Source organism: Ornithorhynchus anatinus, chromosome 3 (genome assembly GCF_004115215.2).
Source record: "Ornithorhynchus anatinus isolate Pmale09 chromosome 3, mOrnAna1.pri.v4, whole genome shotgun sequence".
Classification (NCBI taxonomy): domain Eukaryota; kingdom Metazoa; phylum Chordata; class Mammalia; order Monotremata; family Ornithorhynchidae; genus Ornithorhynchus; species Ornithorhynchus anatinus.
Genome location: NC_041730.1, coordinates 49,901,358 through 49,925,647, shown reverse-complemented (window position 1 = coordinate 49,925,647; position 24,290 = coordinate 49,901,358). Strand labels below are relative to the sequence as shown.

Sequence of the window (24,290 nt, the reverse complement as noted above, 5' to 3'; positions counted from 1 at the left end):
CGGGGGGCGGGAAATAACAATAATAGTAATACAGTATTTGTTGAGCGCTTACTATGAGTCAGTCACTATACTAAATGCTGAGTTGGAGACAAGCAAATTGGGTTGGACACAGTCCCTGTCTCCCGTGGGGCTCACAGTCTCAATCCCCATTTTCCAGATGAGGTAACTGAGGCCCAGGGAGGCGAAGTGACTTACCTAAGTTCACACAGCAGACAAGCGGCGGAGTCGGGATTAGAACCCGTGCCCTTCTGACTCCCAGACCTGTGCTCTCTCCACTAGACCATGCTGCTTCCCATAAGGGAAAGGCAGCAGGAGGGAGCATGCTGGAACTGGAGTGGAGAGAGGCTGGAGGCCTGTCAGAACCCAGTGGGGTGTGAAATCCTGGAGTCACATTCTTTATTATGACTCGGCTTCCCCAAGGCTAACCTGGAGCATTAGGGATCTGTCGGTACCTTGAAATCAAAGATCCAGAAGCTGCTGAACTGGCCATCAACTTGGGTCCGTGAAGCACTCCGGGGAGGGCAGCATATGAAAGGTCCTCAGACGGTCCTTCCAATGGGGCAGCTCAGAAAAGGTTACTCTCTCAGCCAAAAGCTCAATGCTCCGTCTCTTGCGGCGCCCCAACCCCGGCCCAAGATACCAGGAGCGCTGAAGCGCCCTGGCGATTTATTCGTTCATTCATTCGTTCAGCTGAATTTATCGAGCGCTTACTGTGCGCAAAGGACCGCACTAAGCGATGTGACTGAAACCCCCGGGGTCGGGGGCCAGGCCCGTGGTCACATATAAGTTGGGCGCTCTCCCCTCTGGCTCTCTGTCTCTCCCTCCAGGTCGCCAACGACGAGATGTGTGAGATCTGTGAGGTGTGGACCGCGGAGAATCTCTTTCCGTGCAGGATCTGCACGAGGGTGTTTCACGACGGATGTCTGCACCGCATGGGTTACCTGCAGGGAGACGGCGCCCTGGAAATGACAGAAGTGGCCCACACTGAGATCGGCTGGAGCTGTTACTACTGCGTGAGTCCAGCTCCGACGGAGAGCTGGGGCCGGATGGCTCCTCCGGCTTGCTTATTATTATTAGAATGATAATGGTATTTGTTAAGCACTTCCTACGTGCCAGGCACCGTTCTGAGCACTGGGGTGGATACAAGCAGATCGGGTTGGACACGGTGGGGCTCACAGTCTCGATCCCCATTTCACAGACGAGGGACCTGAGGCCCAGAGAAGTGAAGTGACTTGCCTAAGGTCATACAGCAGACGAGGGGTGGAGACAGAATTAGAAGCCATGACCTTCTGACTCCCAGGACTGTGCTCTATCCACTGTGCCATGCCACTTCTCTAGGTCTCTATTCTCTATCACTTGGTACATCTTTCAGTCAGGGGCCTGGAGAGCTTTCTCATCCCAACTCCAAAAGGCCTGCAGCCCAAGTAGAGTCGGTGAATCACACGAAAGGGGAGTTCAGTCTCAGGGGAGCAAGTATAGAAACCCATTCGGTATACATCACGGCCCCGTAGGGTTTCGGGCCAGGAGGGTAGGATAACGTCCTGCCCCGTGGCGTAGTGTGGTAGAGCAAGGGCCTGGGAGTCAGAAGGTCACGGGTTCTACTCCTGGCTCTGCCACTTGTCTGCTGGGTGACCTTGGGCAAATCACTTCACTTCTCTGGGCCTCCGGTCCCTCATCTGTCAAATGGAGATTGAGACTATGAGCCCCACAGGGGACCGGGACTGTATCCAACCCGATTTGTTTGTATCCACCCCAGCGCCTGGCCCATAGTAAGCGTTTAACAAATACCACCAGTATTATAATGTCCCCCACCCCGCCATCTCTTCCCCAGCCAGCTGGGGCTGGACTCCAGGCTGGATGGTTTGCAGCGCGAGCAGAAGCGGGGAGGCTCCGTGCGGCAAACCAAGGACCAGCCTGGGACTGGAGGTCCTGTGTCATGGGCTGGGTCCTTGCAGTGCAGACTGCCATCAGGGTCTCCGTGATTCTGATCCCAGAACCCAAATTGGGATCAGAACTGGAGCCACGGTTTCAGTGGCGATGGGGCTCAAGGGCTCTCGTGGGACGAGGGAGCGCTCGCGGAGGTGAGGGGCGAGGGAGCCACTCACATCCAGTCCTCGTTTCCAGGGAAGACAGGAAGGGATCGCTGGGATAGAAAGAGGTAGTGGGCTCCTCCTCCTTTTGTGCTTTTCACTTGCTCTTCCTTCTCTCCTCTTTCTCTCTCCTTCCCTTTCTCCCTCTTCCCTTCTTTTCCTCCCTTTCCCTGCACATCTTCCTCCCCGGTCTCCTCAGGACCCCATCCCCAAACCTTACCCTGGCACTGAAAATGAAAAGTTGGTGTCCCTGGGTTCAAGTATCGTGGTAGGTTAGGTCATTATGATGGGTAGCAGCGACTGACTTCTGCTCTTGCTGGGCTTCTCTGGGTCCTGTGGGAGACCCCTTTCATTCATTCATTCAATAGTATTTATTGAGCGCTTACTATGTGCAGAGCACTGTACTAAGCGCTTGGGATGAACAAGTCGGCAACAGATAGAGACAGTCCCTGCCGTTTGACGGGCTTACGGTCTAATCGGGGGAGATGGACAGACGAGAACGATGGCAATAAATAGAGTCAAGGGGAAGAACATCTCGTAAAAACCGATGGCAACTAAATAGAATCGAGGCGATGTACAATTCATTAACAAAATAAATAGGGTAATGGAAATATATACAGTTGAGCGGACGAGTACAGTGCTGTGGGGATGGGAAGGGAGAGGTGGAGGAGCAGAGGGAAAAGGGGAAAAAGAGGGTTTAGCTGTGGAGAGGTAAAGGGGGGGGGTGGCAGAGGGAGTAGAGGGAGAAGAGGAGCTCAGTCTGGGAAGGCCTCTTGGAGGAGGTGAGTTTTAAGTAGGGTTTTGAAGAGGGGAAGAGAATCAGTTTGGCGGAGGTGAGGAGGGAGGGCGTTCCGGGACCGCGGGAGGACGTGGCCCGGGGGTCGACGGCGGGATGGGCGAGACCGAGGGACGGCGAGGAGGTGGGCGGCGGAGGAGCGGAGCGTGCGGGGTGGGTGGTAGAAAGAGAGAAGGGAGGAGAGGTAGGAAGGGGCAAGGTGATGTAGAGCCTCGAAGCCTAGAGTGAGGAGTTTTTGTTTGGAGCGGAGGTCGATAGGCAACCACTGGAGTTGTTTAAGAAGGGGAGCGACATGCCCAGATCGTTTCTGCAGGAAGATGAGCCGGGCAGCGGAGTGAAGAATAGACTGGAGCGGGACGAGAGAGGAGGAAGGGAGGTCAGAGAGAAGGCTGACACAGTGGTCTAGCTGCTTGCCTACAGTAGTTTGCAAGTTCTGAATTCATTCAATCTTATTTATTGAGCGCTTACTGTGTGCAGAGCACTGTACTAAGCGCTTGGAAAGTACAATTCGGCAACAAATAAAGGCAATCTCTACCGAACAAGGGGCTCACAGTCTAGAAGGGGGAGACAGACAACAAAACAAAACCGGTAGACAGGCATCAATAGCGTCAATATAAAGAAATAGAATTATAGATATATGCACATCATTAATAAAATTAATAGATTAATAAATATGTACATATATACATACCCAGGTGCTGTGGGGCAGGGAGAGGGGTAGAGCAAAGGAAGAGAGTCGGGGCGATGAGGAGGGGAGGAGTGGAGGAAAAGGAGTGCTCAGTCTGGGAAGGTTTCCTGGAGGAGGTGAGCTTTCAGTAGGGCTAAAGAGGACTCTATATTTATGCCACCCACCCCTCCAATGTGGCTTCCAGAAACTCCCCACCCTAGGCTAGTAGTAGGAGTATTTATTAAGCGCTTACCGATGATGATGATGATGAGGATGAGGATGATGATGATGATGGTTGGTGTTTAAGCACTTACTTTGTGTCAAGCACCGTTCTGAGCGCTGGGTCAGATACCAGATAATTAGGTCAGACACAGACCCTGCCCCAAATAGGGCTCAGAATCTAAGTGGGGGGGAGAACAGACATCGATTCCCCATTTTACAGATGAGGCAGCTGAGGCACAGAGAAGTTATGCGACTCGTCCAAGGTCACACGGCAAGCAGCCGGAAGAACTGGGACCCAGGTCCTCGGATTCCCAGCCCATTCCCTGTCCACTAAACCACGCTGCTTCTAGTCGGGGAGATAGATGTGAAAATAAATTATATTTTCACATCTAAAAATAAAAATTAAGGGAAATGGCAGATTGTAAGAATACGTTCATAATGTTGTGGGGCAGGTGGTGGGGTGATTATGCGGTACTTAAGGGTACAGACCCAAGTTCATAGGCGATGAGGGAGGAAGGTGAATAGGGGAGATGAGAGCTTAGTCAGAAGGAACAATTTAGAGGAGATGTGATTTGAGAAGGGATTTGAAGTTGGGGAGAGTGTCGCTCTGTTGGATGCGAAGTGGGAGGGAGTTCCAGGCCAGAGGGAGGACGTGGGCCAGGGGACAGAGGCAAGACGGACAAGGTCGATTTTGGCATTAGGACAGCAAAGTGTGTGGGTTGTATTGTAGTGGGAGATGAGTGAGGTGAGGTAGAAAAGAGAGAGCTGATTGAGTGTCCTAAAAAGCCAATGGTAAGGAATCTCTGCTTTGGGCAGGGGTGGGTGGACAATCGCTGGAGGCTTTTGAGGAGTGGGGAGACATGGGCTGAATGATTTGGGCAGCGGAGTGAGGAACGGACTGGAGAGGGGAGAGACAGGGAGGTCAGCCAGGAGGCTGATGCAGTAGTTGAGGCAAGATATGATAAGTGCTTGGATCAGCGTGGAAGCAGTTTGGATGGAGAGAGAGGGGCGGATTCTAGAGCTGTGAGGGTAGAAGTGACAGGATTGGGTGACAGACTGACTCTGCGGGTTGAAAGAGAAAGATGAGTCAAGGATAATGTAGGCACAGAGAAGTGAAGCGACTTGCCCGAGGTCACACAGCGGACAAGTGGTGGATCCGGGATTAGAACCCATAACCTTCTGGATGTCTGCAAGGACGGGCAGGGAGTACTCTCCAAGACTGAGGCTGCCATAGTTTATCTCCCAGATAAACCTCTGCTGTATCCCAGCCTCAGCTCTTCCACTCCTGGCTGAGGGAACCTCTGGGAAATCACTGGACTTCTCTAGGCAGCAGTTTCTACTGGATTATTAACTGCTTTGCAAACAAAGCCCGGAATGAATGCTTCCGTTCATCAAGGGGCAGATTCTTATCCAGTTTTGGTTGCCCCCAAATGGGTGATGTTGCTTCTGCAGTAACTAAGCAACCTGAGCCAAGAGAACCCTCCTTTCTTTCCCTCTCTCATCCCTGCCTGGCTTTTGGGTCGGTGTCTTGAAGGTTATCCCTCCTGAAAGCTCACCTCCTCCAGGAGGCCTTCCCAGACCGAGCCCCCTTTTCCTCCGCTCCTCCTCCCCTCCCCATCGCCCCATCTCCCTCCCTCTACTCCACCCCTCTCCCCGCCCCACAGAACTTGAGTACATATGTACATATTTACTGTTCTATTTACTGGATTAATGATATGTATGTATCTCCAATTCTATTTATTTATATTGATGCTATTGATGCCTGTCTACTTGTTTTGTTTTGTTTTGTTGTCTATCTCCCCCCTTCTAGACTGCGAGCCCGTTGTTGGGTAGGGATTGTCTCTGTTGTCCAGTTGTACTTCCCAAGCGCTTAGTAGAGTGCTCTGTACACAGTAAGCGCTCAATAAATACGATCGAATGAATGAATGAATGTGAAGGGGTCTTGCCGCTTCTGCCCGAGTAGAAGTCAGGTCCTCCGTGCAGCCACCCTGAAAGGAAACTCATTTCCAGGACTGGAATGTCGAGTAGTACATTTGGCCCATTAGCCCACATGGAGTGACCCAGAGAGGGGCTGAAGCCAAGGAGTCCTGGGTCCAGTCCAGAGAAGCGGGCTGACTGCACTTCCTCAAATGGCAATTTAGGAGCTTGACTAACTTCCCCTACTTCTTGTTTCATCTGCATAATTATTTGTCTAATAATTTCCACACCCCCATATCTGATCTTCCATCCACTCTCTTCAAGGGGTCCAAAATTCCTACGCAAGCTCTGATTTCTGCCTTTTTTTCATTTCTCTCCCTTCCTTTCTTAATAGTAATAATAATTGTGTTATTTAAGCACTCACTATGTGCCAAGCACTGTTCTAAGCATCAGGGAAGATACAAGATAATCAGATCAGACACGATTCTTGCTCCACAAAGAGCTTACAGTCTAAGTAAGGTGGGGAGAACAGGTTTTGAATCCCTATTTTACAGGTAAGGTAATTGAGGCAAGAGAATAATAATAATAATTGTGGTATTTGTTAAGTACTTACTGTGAATGAATATATGCCGGGTACTGTACTAAGTAGAGAAGTATCATGGTGAAGTGGAAGTCAAAAGGTCATGGGTTGAGACTGTGAGTTCCACATGAGACAGGGCAGCAAATCGTCCACTTGTATCCACCCCAGCATTTCCTACAGTGCTTGGCACATAGTAAGCTCTTAACAAGTACATAATTATCATTATTATTATTATAGTTACTATTAATCCCGGCTCTGCCACGTGTCTGCTGTGTGAATTTGGGCAAGTCACCTGTAACAAATGGGTTTTAAGAGTGTGAGCCCAATGTGGGGCAGAGGCTATGTCCAACCTGATTAACTTGACCCCAGTGCTTAGAACAGTGCTTGGCACATAGTAAGCACTTAACAAGTGTCTTAATAATTATTGTTACCAAGCACTGAGGTAGATACAAGATAATCAGGTGGGAAACAGTCCCTTTCTCATGTGGGGCTCACAGTCTTAACCCCATGTTATAGATGAGGAAACTGAAGTACAGAGAAGTGAAGATGACTTGCCCAAGATCACGCAGCAGGTATGAAGTGGAGCTGGGATCAGAACCCAGGTCCTCGGATTCCCAGGCCCGTGTCTTCCCCAAAGTCCTCCTTCCCACGGTGTAGAGAGAATGAGCGTCACCCCGCCGCCACCCCAGAAGAATAGAACTGGGCTCCGGCCATGCCCCACATTTCTAGCTCCCCTCTTCTCCTGCTTTCTACACGTCCTCCAACCGCAATGTCCAGCAAAATGGGCGTCAAAGCCTCGGCTTCTCCCTGAGCCATGGGACGTTTCAGCTTTCCCCACAGATCCTGGGCGAGATCACCAAGGGCAACGGGGTAGTCTAACAGTGGGAGATTTGGGAAATCTCTAGGCATCGAAGGGAGAGGGGAGGTCTTTTGCCAGTCCTCCTCCTGTCCCGTCCTGTCCCCTCCACACTGGGGATTGCTGGGAGACATCCTGCGTCCGCACGGCATGGCTGGCTTTCTTCTATCCCCGTCCCCCCCTTGTCTTCCAATCCTGACCCCCACCACCCTGCTGGGGTTCCCTTTAGCAGTTCCACTTGATTCTCTCTTGCCCAGGCCCCTTCTCCCTGCGTGCATTTCTTTAGAACTTTAGATTCGCCCTTCACACTGCGACTGCAGCTGCTGCTGCTCAATACTCCCTTTCTAGAAATGCCTCTCTCAATCAGTCAATCGTACTTACTGAGCACTTACTGTGTGCAGAGCACTGTATTATGCTTGGGAAAGTGCAGTGTAACAGACACGTTCCCTGCCCACAACGAGCTTAGAGTCTAGAGGGGAAGACAGACGTTAATGTAAATAAATGACAGATATATACGTAAGTACCTTGGGGCTGGGAAGGGGGGATGAATAAAAGGAGCAAATCAGGGCGATGCAGAAGGGAGTGGGAGAAGAGGAAAGGAGGGCTTAGTCAGGGAAGGCCTCTTGGAGGAGATGGGCCTTCGATAAGGCTTTGAGGCGGGAGAGGATAATTGTCGAATTTGAGTCGGGCGGGCGTTCCAGGCCAGAGGCAGGATGTGGGCAAGAGGTCAGTGGCAAGATAGAGGAGACTGAGGTACAGTGAGAAGGTTACCATGAAAGGAGCGAAATGTGTGGGCTGGGTTGTAGTAGGAGAGTAGCGAGGTGAGGAAGAGGGAGGACTTTAAAGTCAATGGTGAGGAATTTCTGTTTGATGTGTTGGTGGACGGACAACCCCTGAAGGTTCTTGAGAGGAGAAACATGGAGAGGCTAGAGATTCAGGACTGGCCCCAAGCTGTGTGTGTGTGTGTGTGTGTGTGTGTGTATGCCTGTCTGTTTTAAACTCTACCCTTGGAGGAAGTATGAAAGCGGTTAGGACCTCTCTCTCCCTCATCTCCCTTCCTCCCTCAATCTCTTACTCCCCCTCCCTTTCCCTGCCGAGAGAGTCCATGGGGACTCTGGGAAAGATTTGAAGGCCTCTGCCGTTCAGGGCTCATAGATAGGTATAACTGTATCAGGGAGCAGTCCCCAGGGTTTTTCTTGCTGAGACTTGTGAGTAAAATTCAGCCCCTTACACAGGGCATTTTTCTGAGTTAAAAGAGCAAGTCTGTGCTCCCGAGCAACAAGTCGACAAACAGTGCTTTAGAACTGCCGGCCTCCTGGTGGGAATGTTGTGGGCCAGGAGGGGCAGAGGTTGACTCAGAGAGACACACCGAGCCAGGGATAGAGTTGGGGATTAAAACTCCCGGCGCTGAGTCCTCACACATTTGAGCCTGACACTCCTTCAGCCCCGCCCCATCCAAGACTCTCTTCTCTTCTCTCTTCAGGACAACCTCAACCTGCTGCTCACCGAGGAAGAGATGTTCAGCCTCATGGAAAGCTTCCAGCAGTGCAGAATCATTCCTGGTGAGGGCCTCTGGGGTGGAGGTGTGTGTGGCGGGGGAGAGAGGGGGAGGCGTGAGGGACGGAGAGCAGTCAGGGAGGCTGTACGAGCTAGAATCCGCCCTCCTCTCACCTCATCTTGGAGATCGAAGGTGAACCAGGTTCTTGAGGTGCCAGGGAAAGACCTTGAAGATGGCGAGCGAGGGCAGGGGCGCCAGAAAAGCCATGGAGAATCTCAGGCCCAGGGATAGTTGGCATCCCCACCCCCAGCCCGCTCCGAGAGTATATCCCTGCCGGTGGGAGACGGAACCATCGCCGACGGTGCCAAGCTATGGGCTGGTTCCAAGAGGGCTCCAGAAAGGCTCCAGAAGGGGAGTTCTGGGCCTGGCGGGGCCGGCCGCCCAGGGTGAGATCCTGGTCGGGGACGGCTGGGGATGTGGAAGGTTTTGGCCTCTTTGCAGACTGCTCGCTGACACTGGAAGACTTCCTCCGCTACCAGCACCAGGCGGCACGGCGGGGAGGCAGCGCCAGGGTGCTCAGCGAGGAGCAGGAGGAGTGTGCCAGCCGCCAGTTCGCCGCCCTCGACCCCGACCGCCAGGGCCACGTGGAGTGGCCTGACTTCTTATCCCACGAATCCCTGCAACTGCTGCACCACCTGCGTCCCGAGGTGAGGCTCCAGGCCAGGGCGGGTGGTGGGGAGAGATTCCCTCCGGTGTTCATTCATTCATTCATTCAATTGTATTTATCGAGCACTTAATGTGTGCCCAGAACACTCTACTAATCGCTTGGGAGAGTGCAATGTAACAATAAGGAGACACATTCCCTGCCCACGACGAGCTTACATCTAGAGGGGGAGGCACACATTAATAGAAATAAATTACAGATATGTATTTAACTGCTGTGGGGCTGGGAGAGGGGGGTTGAATAAAGGAAGTGAGGCAATAAAGGGAGCCTGGTGGCCGGCAGGGTGGGCCACAGGGACTGCCCAGACAGCCACGAGGCCCCCTGGGTGGGCCCGTGGCCGGGAACATCACCCTGCCGGCCATCCACCGGCCAGCCCTGCCGAGGCTGGTGTGACAGGTTGGGAGGCCTGTGGAGAAGGAAGATTTGGCCCTTCTCCAAGAAGTTTAGTGGGGCAGAGAAGAGAGAAACCCTCAGTCCCTCGTGGATTCGGAAGGATCAGCCGGAAGGAGTGCCCGTGGGATCAGCCAGATCATCGCACTTATCGAGTGCTTACTGTGTGCGGGGAACTGTACTAAGCCTTTGGGAGAGGACAATACAACAACAGACACGTCCCATGCCCACGTCACGCTTACGAGCCAGAGGGGGAGACGGACAGTAATATAAATAATTACAGATAACGTTCGCAAGTGCCGTGGGGCCGGGAGCGGGGCATGAATGAAGGGAGCAGGTCAGGGTGATGCAGGAGAGTGGGAGAAGAGAGAAGGAGGGTTTAGTCAGGGAAGGCCTCTCGGGGGAGATGTGCCTTCAGTAAGGCTCTGGATGTGTAGGGGAGAATAACTGTGGGATTTGAGGAGGGAGGGCGTTCCAGGCCAGAGGCAGGAATTGGGCAAGGGGTCGGTGGTGAGATAGGTGAGGTGGAGGCAGAGCGAGAAGGTTAGAGGGGCAGGGTTGGGGCCAGTCGGGCTTCCTGACTCTCCTCTACTCTCCCCGAAGAACTCCCTGCTGAGGCTCCTCACGGCCAAGGAGCGGGACCGGGCCCGAGCTGCCTTCCTGGCCCAGGGCAGGGAGGGCCACATTAGTGAGACGGAGTGCCGGAAGGCCCAGCATGCCTGGTTCCGCAAGCGCCCCCGAGAAGCCCTGTCCTGCAACGTCAGGTATGGGATTGAGCAATCGGTGTCTGCCCCACTCACTCCCCTTCCTCCCCCTCGCTTCACTGAGGGTCCCAACTTATCCCTCTTTGTTTTATTGCCCCTTCCTCCGCACCTCCCCCTCCCACCGTGCTGCCCCCTGGGAGGAGAAGATTAGGGTGAACCCCTAGGGGAGAGTTGGGGGGGTAGGGGGGCAGACAAGTGGAAGAAGGCTCCGTCTCCTTCTAGTCCTGTTCCAACTCCATGTCCCTGTACATTCAGCATCAGCCACGTGGGACCAATGTCGGAGAGCAGCCCGGCCAGCAGCAACAGCGGCAAGAGCCAGGAGAAGCCCCTCCTCAAAGCTGACCAGGAAGAGCCCAGGTGAGTGAGCACCCCCTGCTTCTCCCTGAGATGATAATAATAATAATAAATAATGATATTTGTAAGCACTTACTATGTCCCAGGCACTATCCTCCGCCTTTACTGACCCGAGTGAGATCTTCTCCCGGTGGGTGAAATGTTGGGGTTTGGCCCTGCCTGGTGACTGCGTGCTTCGGGCCAGTTCAACCTTGACTTCCTCGGCCCCCAGCCCATTCCCCACAGCAGCGTCGCTGGGGCATCGGGAGCCTGCTTCAGCTTCCACTCTCTGGTCCCTCTCTAGGTCCATGGACTGGCCCACGTTCCTGAAGGAGAACGTCCTGTACATCCTGGCAGCCCGCCCCAACAGCGCAGCCGTTCACCTGAAACCTCCGGGATAGACGGGCCCGGCGCTCCTTGTTGGAGCAGGGAGAGGGGGGGTCTGGACACCGGACGGGGAGGGGGTGAGGGCTGGAGGTTCAGCCAGCGTCTTTCTTCGTTATCAGGCTTCGCGGCTGGGGATCTCCATAACCACCCCCTTCCGGGTCGGGAGCGGGCACCCTCAAGGAGAGGCTGTAGGAGACTAGAAGAGGGGACGCCCACTCCTCCGGGGCCCTGGCAGCTCCATGGTTCGTCTACTGCCGGGCAGAGAGGAATCCGGTTCCCCTGCCCCTCATCCATCTCTGCCAACCTTTCACCATGGAAGAAGACACTTCACGTCCCATCCCTGCCAGCCCTGCTTGAGTTCTGGTTTGTAATGGGTTGGAAGAGGACATACTGCTTTCCTACACAAGCCCCCTCGGTTTGCCAAAGGGGAATCCTACCCACAGTCCTCCACGCCGGCCAGCTTTGATTCTTGGCTTGGCCGAGGAAAGGTCACGGCTCTCTACCCTGCTCACTTAAATCCTTGCTTCCGAGAGCCCCAGCGGCTCCAGCTACCCTCCCCGACCCCTCAGCCCAAATCACTTCTCACCTTTTTAGCCACCCGAATCTGATGAGAAGACGACGCTCGCTCCCTCTGCTTCTATCGAAATCCTAATTCCCTGGGCGGAAGGAAACCCACCACCCTACACGCTGCCTTCAGTGTCACGGCATAAACCCATCCCAGGAGAGGGGGGCAATAGAACAGGCTACGTAGGAACAGAGGCCCTGCTGGGTGGGGGTGATTTGCCACCTGTTCTGTGATCCCCCAAGAACCAGCTGCCTCCTCCCGAGCCCCTCGCTCTGTTCCTCGCGGCCTCTTGTTTCAGATTGCATGAGGAGTCCTCCATTTGGGGCCACATGTCTTCTCCCATCATTCTCCCATCTCCCCTTGGCTCTGCTGTCGGGAGGAGAGGATCTCATCACTTCACAGTGCACATCTCCGCTCTGAGATGTGGAGGGAAGAAGAGCAGCACGGGACTCCTTACGCTCCTAGAATTCTAAGCCCCAGGGTGGGGAACGGTCCAAAGCTAGAGATGAGATGGGCAGGAATTTGGGCTTCCCCGTTGAAAGTCTGCGGCGAGTTTTACAGGAGTGTCACTGTAGGCACGAGCTGACTTGGTGGCGGGCCGAAGCAGAGCCTCAAGCGTCTCCTTGAGCGAGGTCCTTCCCGCCCTGGGGTGAGAGCCTACATTTCTGGCCTGTCTCTTCTAGTGGATCCTGGCTTTTAAGGCAACTAGGAGCCAAAGGGGGTCCCTTTCTCTTTCCCCAATTCTCCAGGGTTAACTGAGGCAATCTCATTTTGGGATATGACAGAAACACAATGAGCAGGCCAGTGGAGAGGTCTTGAGGAGGTGGAAGGGGTACCATTTTGAGCTCAAGGTCCCTTTCCAGTTGTGCTCTTTTCTTGACTCCCCGTGCCCTTTGTTCAGTTAAGTCCAAGGGTCACAGCTCTGGGATTCTACAATGGCAGAAAGAATGAGAGCAGCAGGTCACTGGGATTCTGAGAGGTAAAGAACAGAATCCAATCTCCAGAGGATCAATCAGTCAAGGGTATTTATTGAGCGCTTACTGTGTGCAGAGCACTGTACTAAGCACTTGAGAGAACAGTGCGAAAGAATTAGAAGACATGTCCCAAAGAGAAATGAGAGGAGAGATTCTGGGCAATGAAACCACGGAGCCAGCTTGTTTAGGGGGAAGGATGATGTTTGCTGAGCTGGAGATTTAAAACTCAGACTCCAGCCTTGGGCACAAGCTTGGCTTTGGGCCTTCGTCCAACCTACGAAGACGCCCGCGTTGGGCGAGGGGAGAAATGGCAATGGGTCGATTGCACCCAGAAAGGAGAGAGTAAAGAACTGTTTCTTGCACCAAATCCCCAAGCCTGGACTTTGTTTTCTTGAGGCCTTTTCTGGCCACAGCTCCAATAAACAAATCAGTCAATAAGTCATATTTATTGAGCACTTACTGTGTTGCTGAGCACTGTACTAAGTGCTTGGAGAGTATAATACAACAGAATCAGTAGACACGTCCCTGACACTCATCTTTCTCTCCTGCGCACCAGTTAGATTCCAGAGAAACATCTCTTCCTGCAACTGCTCTTAGGTCAGTTCCAAGAGGCACTTGGCCCCGACTCTCAAAAGCTCATGAAAACCGAGTTTGTTTTTTCTACCAGAGTTCCCTCCCATCCCAGAGAAGCTGCAGAGATGCAATTCCAGGGTCTCAGCTGCCAAGGCTGCATTGACCAGAGTTGGAGACCAAAATTGCCTTTAATCAAAGTCCCTGGGCTTTGCTACGGATGGAAGTTTAAGATCTTGCCCCAGCTTGAGGAGAACCTCTGGGTAGCACCAATCTGCCCGTCTCCCTCCTGGGCAGGGCCGGTTCCCGGAGCCCCTGCCGCCCACCTCATCGGGGACTGAATCGCAGCAGTGGAAGGTGCCACGTTCTCCTAGGGCAGGTGTTGAAAGCCACTTAGAAGCCCCAGGACCAGAACCTTCTGCATGAAAGGCACTCCCTGGGCTGGAAAGGCCCCTGAGAAGAGATCAAATGCTTAGAGCAAGGCTCTGCACACAGTAAGCGCTCAATTAAAATAACATGGATTGCCGTAGCCCATCCCCAGACTTTAGATCATCATTTTCCACCATCAAATTGACCAGGGACGCAAGCTGTACTTAACCCACCGGGGAAAGGAGAATCTAACTGACAGATTATCCCTTTAGCTGCTTGACCACCCCTCTTGCTGTTCTGGCCCATTTCCCCTGCTTCTGGCCTCAGCCCTTAGCCTCCATCTAACAACTCTTTATACATGGCCTCCTCTGGCTCTCTTACCCGACCTTCTTGGGGTGTTCTTCTTTCTGTTCTTCCAGGCTTGGCAAAACTGAATCCTGTTTTATTCTTGTTTGGACCTAATCAGTAGCCTCCATTTCTGCCCTCTCTTGGCTGACAGCGCCTACACAAGTTCTTGGTAGAGCGCTCAAGCGCTTAGTACAGTGCTATGCACCCAGTAAGCACTAAATAAGGAAGATTGAAAATTAAAAAAATTAAAAATACATAAATGCACACAGACACACGCGAGCTCTCTCTCGCTCTCTCTCTCTGTCTCTCTGTATCTCGTCTCCCCATCCCTGACAGACGTTGACTATGGCTTGAAGTCCTCTGGAGAAACCTCTTCCCCTCACCAGGCATCCCATTTAGTCCCTTTTCTCTCCCTCTGCTTCGCCCCACTTTTCCCACACTGAAATTAGGAGTTTCCAGCGTGGTTCTCGGTTTCTTGATCGCAGCACACAAAGGTCCTTGGGCAGAGCTGGCCCCCACCTCCACATCTACCTCTCCTCCCCCCACATTCCTGCAGTAGTGTTGCAGCTGGGAAGACCCGGCGGGGGAAGGTTTTGGCCAGAGCCTTCCGAAGCCTGAGCTGGGAGGTGCCGCCTCGGGCGGACCGTGGTGAGAGGAGGCGGCCGTTTTTTCTGGACAGCAGGGCCAAGTGGTGAGCAGCGAAGGGCCGTGGCTCTCAGCCATCTATCCGGTACACGTGGGTCGTCGTTGCCTTGGGCCAGGCACATCCACAGAAGAGAGACAGGTAACGGCAGCTCGGAGCCGCCATGGTGTCTCCGCCGAGTCCATTAAGCAGCCCACAGGCAGCCGGAGCCATTCGCTGTCTGGCCGGCAGTAAACTTAGCCAGTTATTGCCTTCTTCCAAACCACTTACTCCATATAACCTGGGGCCTGCAGGCGCGCACTGACCGGGAACAAGGCTGCCTCTGCCCACTGACCCGGAGACAGATGGGCCCGATGACAGGCGGCAGAGCCCAGGGCGGAGCCCGGATGTCCGGGAGGCATCCATCATACGACTCCTCTGATGCCCGGGCCGGCGGCACAATCCTGCACTGACTGATGGCATTCTTCGTGGTGTCCTGTGGGAGGAGGGAAATGGGACTCTCCTTGAGGTGACCCAGAATCCCTCTGGAGCTGGGGGCAGCCCCATGCCTAAGCAATAGTCTCATCCCTCCCATTCCGCACCCAGGCCTTGGGTCCCGCAGGAGGTTGGCACGGTAGCCTAGGGCCCGTTTTTTCTGCACTGCTGGGCCGCTGCCAAGAGAGCAGTCCAGAACCAGTTGCCTGGAACAGATGAGGCTGACCTGGGCCTGCAGCCCCAAATGGTAATTATATTTTCCTCTTCAGATTAACAAAGCCCCTTCTGGACCTAGACCCTGGCTGAGCCGTAGCTCTGTTTAACAGATGCCCAAAGGGGCTTCAGGAAGAGGAGTTGGGAGCCTGGGAGTGGAGCTGGGTTTCATCTGAGAGAGCTTTCTGCTTCCCCTGCCCTGATCCAAGGAGGGACCTGCTCCTTTCCCCTGGGGACCTCCCTCCACTGCCAGGGGCCAATGCCCAACCAACTGAAGCTGCCCATCTGCCTCTGCAATCTCTGCCAGCTCGAAAATGAAACGAGGGGGGAATCCTTCAAACCCCTCCCCGACACTTTTCCCTCACTGTGGTTGCATGCCCCCTCACTCCCCCCGCCCCCCCCAGCCCTGGTAGGTACCGAGGCCGAGGAGGGGCCCGACACGCACTGGACATACTAATAAAGAGATTCCCAAAGCAACCTCCGTCTCCCTGCTGAGCGCCCGTTACACCCGGAGGCGGCTTTCATGCTCGTTGCAACGAGGGGGGGGGCGGGGGCAGTGTTCTGGGGAGGAAGGAAATTGGCTGTTCCCTTCACAGAGCACTTCTGGACAGAGCATTAGGCTGGTTTGGCCAGGGGCTCAGATCTGCAGCCCTTCGGACAGGCCCCTACCGGAATTAAAGGAGAAGGAACGGCAGCCAGAGTGGACGGATGAGGCAGGGGGAAGAAAGCAGCCCGGGAGTTTTCCCACAGATCAGTGTGGGAATGTCCAAGGACGAGGGCGGGTCATGCCAGCCCAGGACATCTCAGCCCCTCCTTTCTAGAGTCTTTGAGCCATGTATGGCACACCGGGTTCCTTTCTCCCACCATCACCGGTTTATAACCAGCAGTAGCAGCAAAACCTTCCCATGAGCACCAAAAGAAAAACCAGACAGCCAAGAAAGAGAAGGGAAAAGGGTGGTTCAGAGTTGGGCTTTTTAGATACCAACCCCTGAGGGCCTGAAGAGTAGTCAGAGCTCTCTGCAGGCCCCAGAACAACTCCTGTGGTGCTTGGCGCCAGAGCTGTCTCCCTGACATATTACGACCCCAGATGCCACCACGGGCCTGAGGCCGGAGTCTTTAACTCCCGCAGTGAGATTTCAGTATCACCCTGCTCCCACCTTTCCCTACGGCTATGTTCTGAGCTCCCAGGGTTCAGAAGATGAGACGGGGTCGCCTGGATAGCAATATCTGCGTACGGCTGCTCCGGAAGTCCTACGCCGTCAAAAATGTTTTTCAAACGCCTACTGAGAGAGTAGCTGACCGTACTAGTGTTTGGCAGAGTAGAATAGAATTAGTAGAGTGCTCTGCACACAGTAAGTGCTCAATAAATACGATTGAATGAATGAATGAATGAATGAACCTCCAGGAGCTTACAGTCTAGTAGGGGAGAAAGACACTAAAACAAATTACACAGAGGAGGGAGCAGTGGAGTTTAAAGATAAGTGCCAAAGTGCTACAGGGGAGGGTTGAGGTGTGAGTCCCCAAGAATTTAGGAGATCTGGAAGCGCTGTAGTAGCCATTGTAAACTGTAAGCTCATTGTGGTCAGGGAATATGTCTGTTTATTGTTGTATTGTACTCTCCCAAGTACTTAGCACAGTGCCCTGCACACAGTACATGCTCAATAAATACGACTGAATGAATTGAATGAATGAAAAGGGGAAATTAATTGAGAGAGACCTCCTAGAGGGGTGATTTCAGGAGGACTTTGAAGAAGGGGAAAGCAGGGCGAGGTTATCACATTTGCTAAGTGCGCACTGTTTTTGTAAGGGCTGGGGTAGGTTCGAGTTAATCAGGTCAGACGGAGTCCCTGGTCCACGTGGAGCTCACAGTCTAAGTAGGCGGAGATCAGGTACTGACACCCCATTTTACAGGTGAGGAAACTGAGGCCCGGAGAAGTGAAGTGGCTTCCCTAAGGTCACACAGCAGGCAACCGGTAGAGTCACGATGAGAACCCAGGTCCCCCGATTCCCAGGACTCGTGCCCTTTCCACGCCGCTTTGCCATATGTGAAGGAGAGAATTACGGGGCGAGAAGAGTGCAGCGGGAGAGACAGGAAACAGGCACTGGAGTAGGTTGGCTGGAGGGGAAGAGGGTATGTGACCTGGAGTGTAGTGAGCGCAGAGTAGATAAGTAGAGGGGACAGAGAGCTGATAGATGTAAAGCTGACGGTCAAGATTTCACATGGCAGTCCGTGTCCTCGACACTGGAAATGTTCCTCTCCAGACTACACAGCATTATAGATGCCGTAGATTATACAGCAAATTGGGATGGATTACAGATAAGGTAACTGAGGCACAGAAAAGTTGTGACCTGCCCAAGATCACTCCTCAGGGAAATGGCGGGGCCGGGATTAGAACCCGGGTCCTATGAACCCCAGGCTCTTGCTCTTTCCACTAGGCCAGGCTACTTCCAGTAAGCGGCGACCAGAATGGCAGGAGATTATTCACAGAGTGCCTCCTGAAAGTGATAACTTTTCAAAAGGACTTTGAAGGAGGGGAGGGACGCGATTGCTGAAGATGAGAGAAGGGAAACGGGAGGTTCCAGGCGGGAGGATATGTATAAACGATGACCCGCTGAGATCCCAAGAAAATCCCAGTTGTTGGCCTACTTGGACCTCGTCCATGGCCACGGTGGACGCTTTGGGAGATGGAGCGTTCAGCAGCCGTGAAACCATCAGGAGCCTCTAAGGAGCTGGAAATAGAGGACTTTCTGCTCCTCATTTCCATGCTCAAGTCTTCACCCCAGGAATGCAGCAATTTCCCCTGGAAATTTTTCAGAATTGGCCAGAGATGGGTGAGCCAAAAGCGAAGAGGGTTAGGAGGCTAGCTTGGGAGGAGTGGTCAATGCGGGCAGGGCAAGAGTAAGTCACTAAGAGAAATGCAGATCAGTCAGTGGCAAGAAGGACTGTCAAGTCCTGAGAATGATTATTCATTCATTCATTCATTCGTTTTTATTGAGCACTTACTGTACTTGGGTAAGCACGATGTAACAGTGAAGATACATTCCCTGCCCACAATAGACAAACAGTATGAACAAACTTACTGACTCAATCTTTTACTGACAAAGAGAGATCTGATTTTGCATAATATAAGACAGTAATTGGGCATTCACTGTGGCAACCATATGGCCCATAGCTAGGTGATGCCAAGTGCCCAGGAAACAGGGCAGAGTTGTGCTGAGTTGGGGGCGGGGGGGCAATCGCGAACCCCATATGGGACAGATACTGGGTCCAACCTGATTAACTTGTATCTGACTAGTGCTCAGAACAGTGGTTGGCGAATTGTAAGCACTTAACAGATACCATAATAACAAATACGATAATAATAGTAATAATGACCAGAAATTATCTAGAAATCACAGCTCCCTTCCTTCTACCTGTCCTGCCATCTCCTGCCACAGAGCTCTCTAGAGGCTGCCAGCCCCCCCCCCCCCCCCCCCCCCCCATAACTGACCCAGGGCCCGGAAGAAAAGGTACTTAAGGAAGAGAAAGGAGGGGAGCAAAGAAAGGGAAGAAAAGAGGGAAAGAGGAGAGTGGGAAAGGAGAAGGTAGGAGGGAAGGAAGGGAATGGAGAAGCGTAGATGATAAAAAAAAATAAGACAGAGGGAAGGAGAAGAAAGGTGGGAGGAAGGAAGTAGAGTGTAAACGGTCTCATTTTTCTCTCTCCCTCACTTCCCCCTCCTTCCACGCACTGCATACAACCGGACAGGGACTCGGTCCCAGATTCCTCATTTGAAAATCAAGGTGGGGAGTGGGAGGAGGAAGGAAGGGAGGGGGAGTTGGGGGGGAAGGGGGAGAGTAGAAGGAGGTGGGAGAGGAGGGAGAAGGGGAGTAGAAGAAGGGGGAGAGGAAGGAAAAGAGGGAAGAAGGGAGGGGGGAGGAGGGAGAAGGGGGAGAGGAGGGAAAAGGGAGGAGAGGAGGGAAAAGGGGGAAGGAGAGGGGGAGAAGCGAAAAGTGGGAAGGAGAGGGGGAGAAGGGAGGAGAGGAGGGAAAGGGGAAAAAGGGGGAGGGGGGGAGAAGAAAAAAGGGCGGAGGAGGGGGAGGGAGAGGAGGGAGAAAGGGAATAGGAGAAGGGGAAAGGGGAGAAAAAGGAGGGAAAAGGGGGAGGGAGGGAAGGGGGAGGAGGGGAAAGGGGGAGGCAGAAGGGAAGGAGGGAGAAGGGGAAGATAGAGGTGGGAGAAGGAGAGGGAGAGGAGGGAAGCAGCGCGGCTTAGCGGCAAGAGCCCGGGTTTAGGAGTCAGAGGTCGTGGGCTCTAATCCCAGCTCCGCCACTTGTGACCTCGGGCAAGCCGCTTCGCTTCTCTGTGCCTCCATTACCTCATCTGTAAAATGCGGATGAAGACTGTGAACCCCACGTGGGACAACCTGATGACCTTGTATCCACCCCAGTGCTTAGAACAGTGCTGGGCACATAGTCTGCGCTTAACAAATATCATCATCATTATTATTATTATTAAAAGGGGGAGGAAGAGGAGGAAGAAGGGATGGGGAGGAGGGTGCGGGGGGAAGAATGCTCTCCATCCCCTTGCCCCCTCCTACCTCACCTCCCTTCTCTCCTTCTCCATCCCACTCCCCTCCTCTGCCGCCGCTAACCTCCCCACTGCGCTTCTTTCTGGCCTGTCCCGTCGCTCACCCCCGGCCCACGTCCTCCCCCTGTGTCCCGGAACGCCCTCCCTCCTCACATCCACCAAACTAACTCTCTTCTCCTCTTCAAAGCCCTACTGAGAGCTCACCTCCTCCAGGAGGCCTTCCCAGACTGAGCCCCCCCCCCTTTTCCACTGCTCCTCCTCACCTCCCCATCGCCCCGACTCCCTCCCTCTGCTCTAACCCTTCTCCGCCCCCCCAGCACTTGTGTATATATATATATAGAATATATTATTCTATTTATTTTGTATGTGTATATACCTATAATTTTATTTCTCTATTTTCCCCCTTCTAGACTGTGAACCCGCTGTTGGGTAGGGATTGTCTCTATCTGTTGGCGAATTGCACCTTCCAAGCGCTTCGCCCAGTGCTCTGCACTCGGTGAGCGCTCAATAAATACGATCGTATGAGTGAATGAAGGGAGGGGCCGGCGTGGCCGAGGAGGGGCTGGCTGGCTAGCTGGCCGGGTGGCTGACTGGCCAGGGCCCCTCCGGGAAAGGATGTTGGCGGCGCCTTCTGCTGTTGCCCTGGCAACCGATGTTGCCCCGGCAACCGCCGCCGCCCCGCTTGGCCCGTGGACCAGGGAAGGCCCGCCGCTCGCCCCTCGCCCCCCGGGCTCTCCCGACCCCTCTTTTCCCTCCCAGACCACCCCAGTCTGACGTTTTTCTGACCAGCAGCAGCTAGCGCCTTCAGCCCGGGCGCCCTCAATCCTGTGCCCTCAGCCCTGTGCCCTGTGCCTCGGGTCCCAAGCCCTGTGCCCTGAGCCCCGAACCTTGTGCCCTCATCCCTGAGCCCTGAGCCCTGTGCCTTGGGTCCCAAGCCCTGTGCCCTGAGCCCTGAACCTTGTGCCTTCATCCCTGAGCCCTGTGCCCTGTGTCTTGGGTCCCAAGCCCTGTGCCCTCTGCCCCAAGCCCTGTGCCTTGTGTCCTGTGTCCTGAGCCCTGAGCCTTGAGCACTGTGCCTTGTGCCCCAAGCCCTGTGCCCTGAGCCCTGAACCTTGTGCCTTCATCCCTGAGCCCTGTGCCCTGTGTCTTGGGTCCCAAGCCCTGTGCCCTCTGCCCCAAGCCCTGTGCCTTGTGTCCTGTGTCCTGTGCCCTGAGCCTTGAGCACTGTGCCTTGTGCCCCAAGCCCTGTGCCCTGAGCCCTGAACCTTGTCCCCTCATCCCTGAGCCCTGTGCCCCAAGCACTGTGCCCTGAGCTGAGCCCTCTGCCCCAAGTCCTGTACCCCGAGCCCTGTGCCCCAAGCCCTATGCCCTGTGTCCCAAACCTTGTGCCCTGTGCCCTCAGCCCTGTGCCCTGTGTCCTGTGCCCTCAGCCCTCCTCTCTGTGCCCTGTGTCCTCATCCCTGTGCCCAGGACCCGCCGCACTTCTGCACGTATCCGTAATTTGTTTATTTATATTAATGTCTGTTTCCCCCTCTAGACTGCAGGTTCGTTGTGGGCAGGGAATGTGCCCACCACCTCTAGTGTATGGTAATAATAATAATGTTGGTATTTGTTAAGCGATTACTATGTGCAGAGCACTGTGCCAAGCGCTGGGGTCGATACAGGGTCATCAGGTTGTCCCTCGTGAGGCTCACAGTCTTAATCCCTATTTTACAGATGAGGTAACTGAGGCACAGAGAAGTGAAGTGACTTGCCCACAGTCACACAGCTGACAAGTGACAGAGCCGGGATTCCAACCCATGAACCTCTGACTCCCAAGCCCGAGCTCTTTCCACTGAGCCAAGCTGCTTCTCTAATAATGATAAGGTTGGTATTTGTTAAGCGCTTACTATGTGCAGAGCACTGTTCTAAGCGCTGGGGGAGATGCAGGGTCATCAGGTTGTCCCTCGTGAGGCTCACGGTCTAATCCCCATTTTACAGATGAGGTAAGTGAGGCCCAGAGAAGTGAAGTGACTTGCCCACAGTCGCACAGCTGACAAGCGGCGTAGGCGGGATTCGAACCCATGACCTCCGACTCTCAAGCCCGGGTGTGGTACTCTCCCGAGCGCTCGATACAGTGCCAGCTCTTAGACCAGTGCGTGGTACGTAGTAAGCGCTTAACAAATACCATTATTGTTATTAATCGATGCTATTGATGGATTGATGGATTGATTGACAACCCCCCCATCGAGGGCAGAGAACCGAAAGGGGGAGACGGCGGTTGGACTGTGGCCTGCAGCGCCCTCTGGTGTTTCTGGGGCAGAACTGGCTCCTCTGCGGCGTCGGGGCGATGGGGAATTGGGGAGACGCCCCCCGCCCCACCAGAGAGGCCTTCTCCCTCCTCTTCTTCTTCCCCTTAATCCTCCTCCTCCTCCTCCTCCTCCACCTCATCCCGGCCTCTTCCTCCCCTCCTCCCTTCCCCGGATAGCAGCCTCGTGCATTCCCAGCGCTCAGTACAGCGCTCTGCACACAGTAAGCGCTCAATAAATAGGATTGAAGGAAGGAAGGAAGGAACAGCCACCCCGATGCAGAGCGCGGCCACACGAGGCCGCTACTGAGCTGCAGACTTATTATTATTAATAATAATAATGATAACGACGACGGTATTTGTGAAGCGCTTACTATGTGCCGAGCACTGTTCTGAGCGCTGGGGTAGGTACAAGGTCATCAGGTTGTCCCACGCGGGGCTCACGGTCTTCATCCCCATTTTCCAGATGGGCCCAGAGAGGTCAAGCGACAGGCCCAAAGTCACCCAGCTGATCGGTGGCGGACGCGGGATTAGAACCCACGACCTCTGACTCCCAAGCCCGGGCTCTTTCTACTCTATTAATATAATATTCACTCAATCGTATTTTTGAAGCTCTTACTGTGTGCAGAACACTGTCCTAGGCGTTTAGGAAGGTGTAAGGCAACGATGAAGAGTGACAATCCCCTGCCCACAGCGAGCTCACAGTCCAGAGGTGATAATGGTATTGGTTAAGGGCTAATTATGTGCCAAGCCCTGTTCTAAGCACCGGGGTAGATACAAGAACACAGTCCCTGTCCCGCATGGGGCTCACAGTCTCAATCCCCAATTTACAGATGAGGTCGTTTAGGCACGGAGAAGTGGAAGCGATTTGCCCAAGGTCGCACGGCAGACCCGGCGCAGAGCCGGAATTAGAGCCCAAGTCCTCTGACTCCCAAGCCCGTGCTCTTTCCACCAGACCATCCCGCCCCTCCTCTGGTTCTCTCCTACTCTCTCGCTCTCCCCCTTCCGCATCTCCCCTGCCCACCCCTCTTACGTCCGCCTCTGACCGGGCCTCTCCGGAAACTGCCATCCTGGGATGACCCGGGGACCGGGTCGGGAAGTTAGCGGATTGATCGGAGCGGGCAGAGCTGAGGTGGGCTATCTGGACAGTGGTGCCCTCTCCTCGGCAGTCCTTATCCCGGGCTTGCTGGGATCGATCTGGGGGGGCTCAAAAGCAGGGCCGGCGGCGGGACGGCACGAGGGCCGGGCCCCATCTGGGGCGCCCCATCCGGGGCAGGGTGGGGGGCGAGGCTGACGGGGGTGGCGAGAGGGGGGCCCACACAGGGGATGACCCGAAAGAGAATGGAGCGGGGCAGAGGTGGGGATGAGGCAAGGGCAGGATGTGAAAAAAGTCAGGTTGAGGGCAGGATAGGCAGACACTGGGAAAAGGGTGGGGAGGAAAATTAGGTTGGGATGGAAATGGGATGGAGAGAGAGAACCCTATCCCAACCTGGGTCCCATTTCGGGATCCCCTCAAGAGGTGTGGCAGAGAACAAAGGGTACAACCATCGAAGACCAAATAATATCAAAGAGAGGCACAGAGGACAGATGGGGACACGTAAAAAATAATGGGACTTGTTAAGGTCTTATTTACTAAAGTGCCGAGCACCGTTCTAGGCGCTAGGGTAGGTACAAATTGATCACGTTGGTCACAGTCCCTGCCCCACATGGGGCTCCCAGTCTCAATTCCCATTTTACAGATGAGGTAACCGAGGCCCGGAGAAGTGAAGTGACTTGCCCACGGTCACCCAGCAGACAGGTGGGGGAGCTCGGGATTAGAATCCAGGTCCTTCTGACTCCCAGGCCCGTGCTCTACCCGCTAAGCCACGCGCCGCTTACCGACCCAGTGGAGCGGCACGATGGGGAAAAGTGGACGGAACGGACAGGCAGACAGGGTGGAAGGGCAGAGGGGCCAAAGAGACAGCGTTGACCCCAACACCGAGGAAAAGGGGACAGGTGGACGGGCAGGAGGGTTAGACGGCTGGGACAGGAGGACGGACAGGCCTGGTATACATCAT

The 24,290-nt window shown here is 54.2% G+C and overlaps 1 protein-coding gene across 1 annotated transcript in view; it reads left to right on the top strand.

The window, feature by feature from the left end:
* Positions 1-15,857, top strand: part of PHF24 (PHD finger protein 24) — a 33,303-nt gene extending 17,446 nt beyond the window's left edge. Inside the window, exons 3-8 of the mRNA XM_029060652.2 lie at positions 828-1,013; positions 8,612-8,690; positions 9,128-9,333; positions 10,344-10,504; positions 10,760-10,861; positions 11,142-15,857. Of these exons, the coding sequence (XP_028916485.1) occupies positions 828-1,013; positions 8,612-8,690; positions 9,128-9,333; positions 10,344-10,504; positions 10,760-10,861; positions 11,142-11,238 (831 nt within the window). The 3' untranslated portion in view covers positions 11,239-15,857. The remainder of the gene's footprint in view (positions 1-827; positions 1,014-8,611; positions 8,691-9,127; positions 9,334-10,343; positions 10,505-10,759; positions 10,862-11,141) is intronic.
* The last annotated feature ends 8,433 nt before the right edge of the window (positions 15,858-24,290 follow it).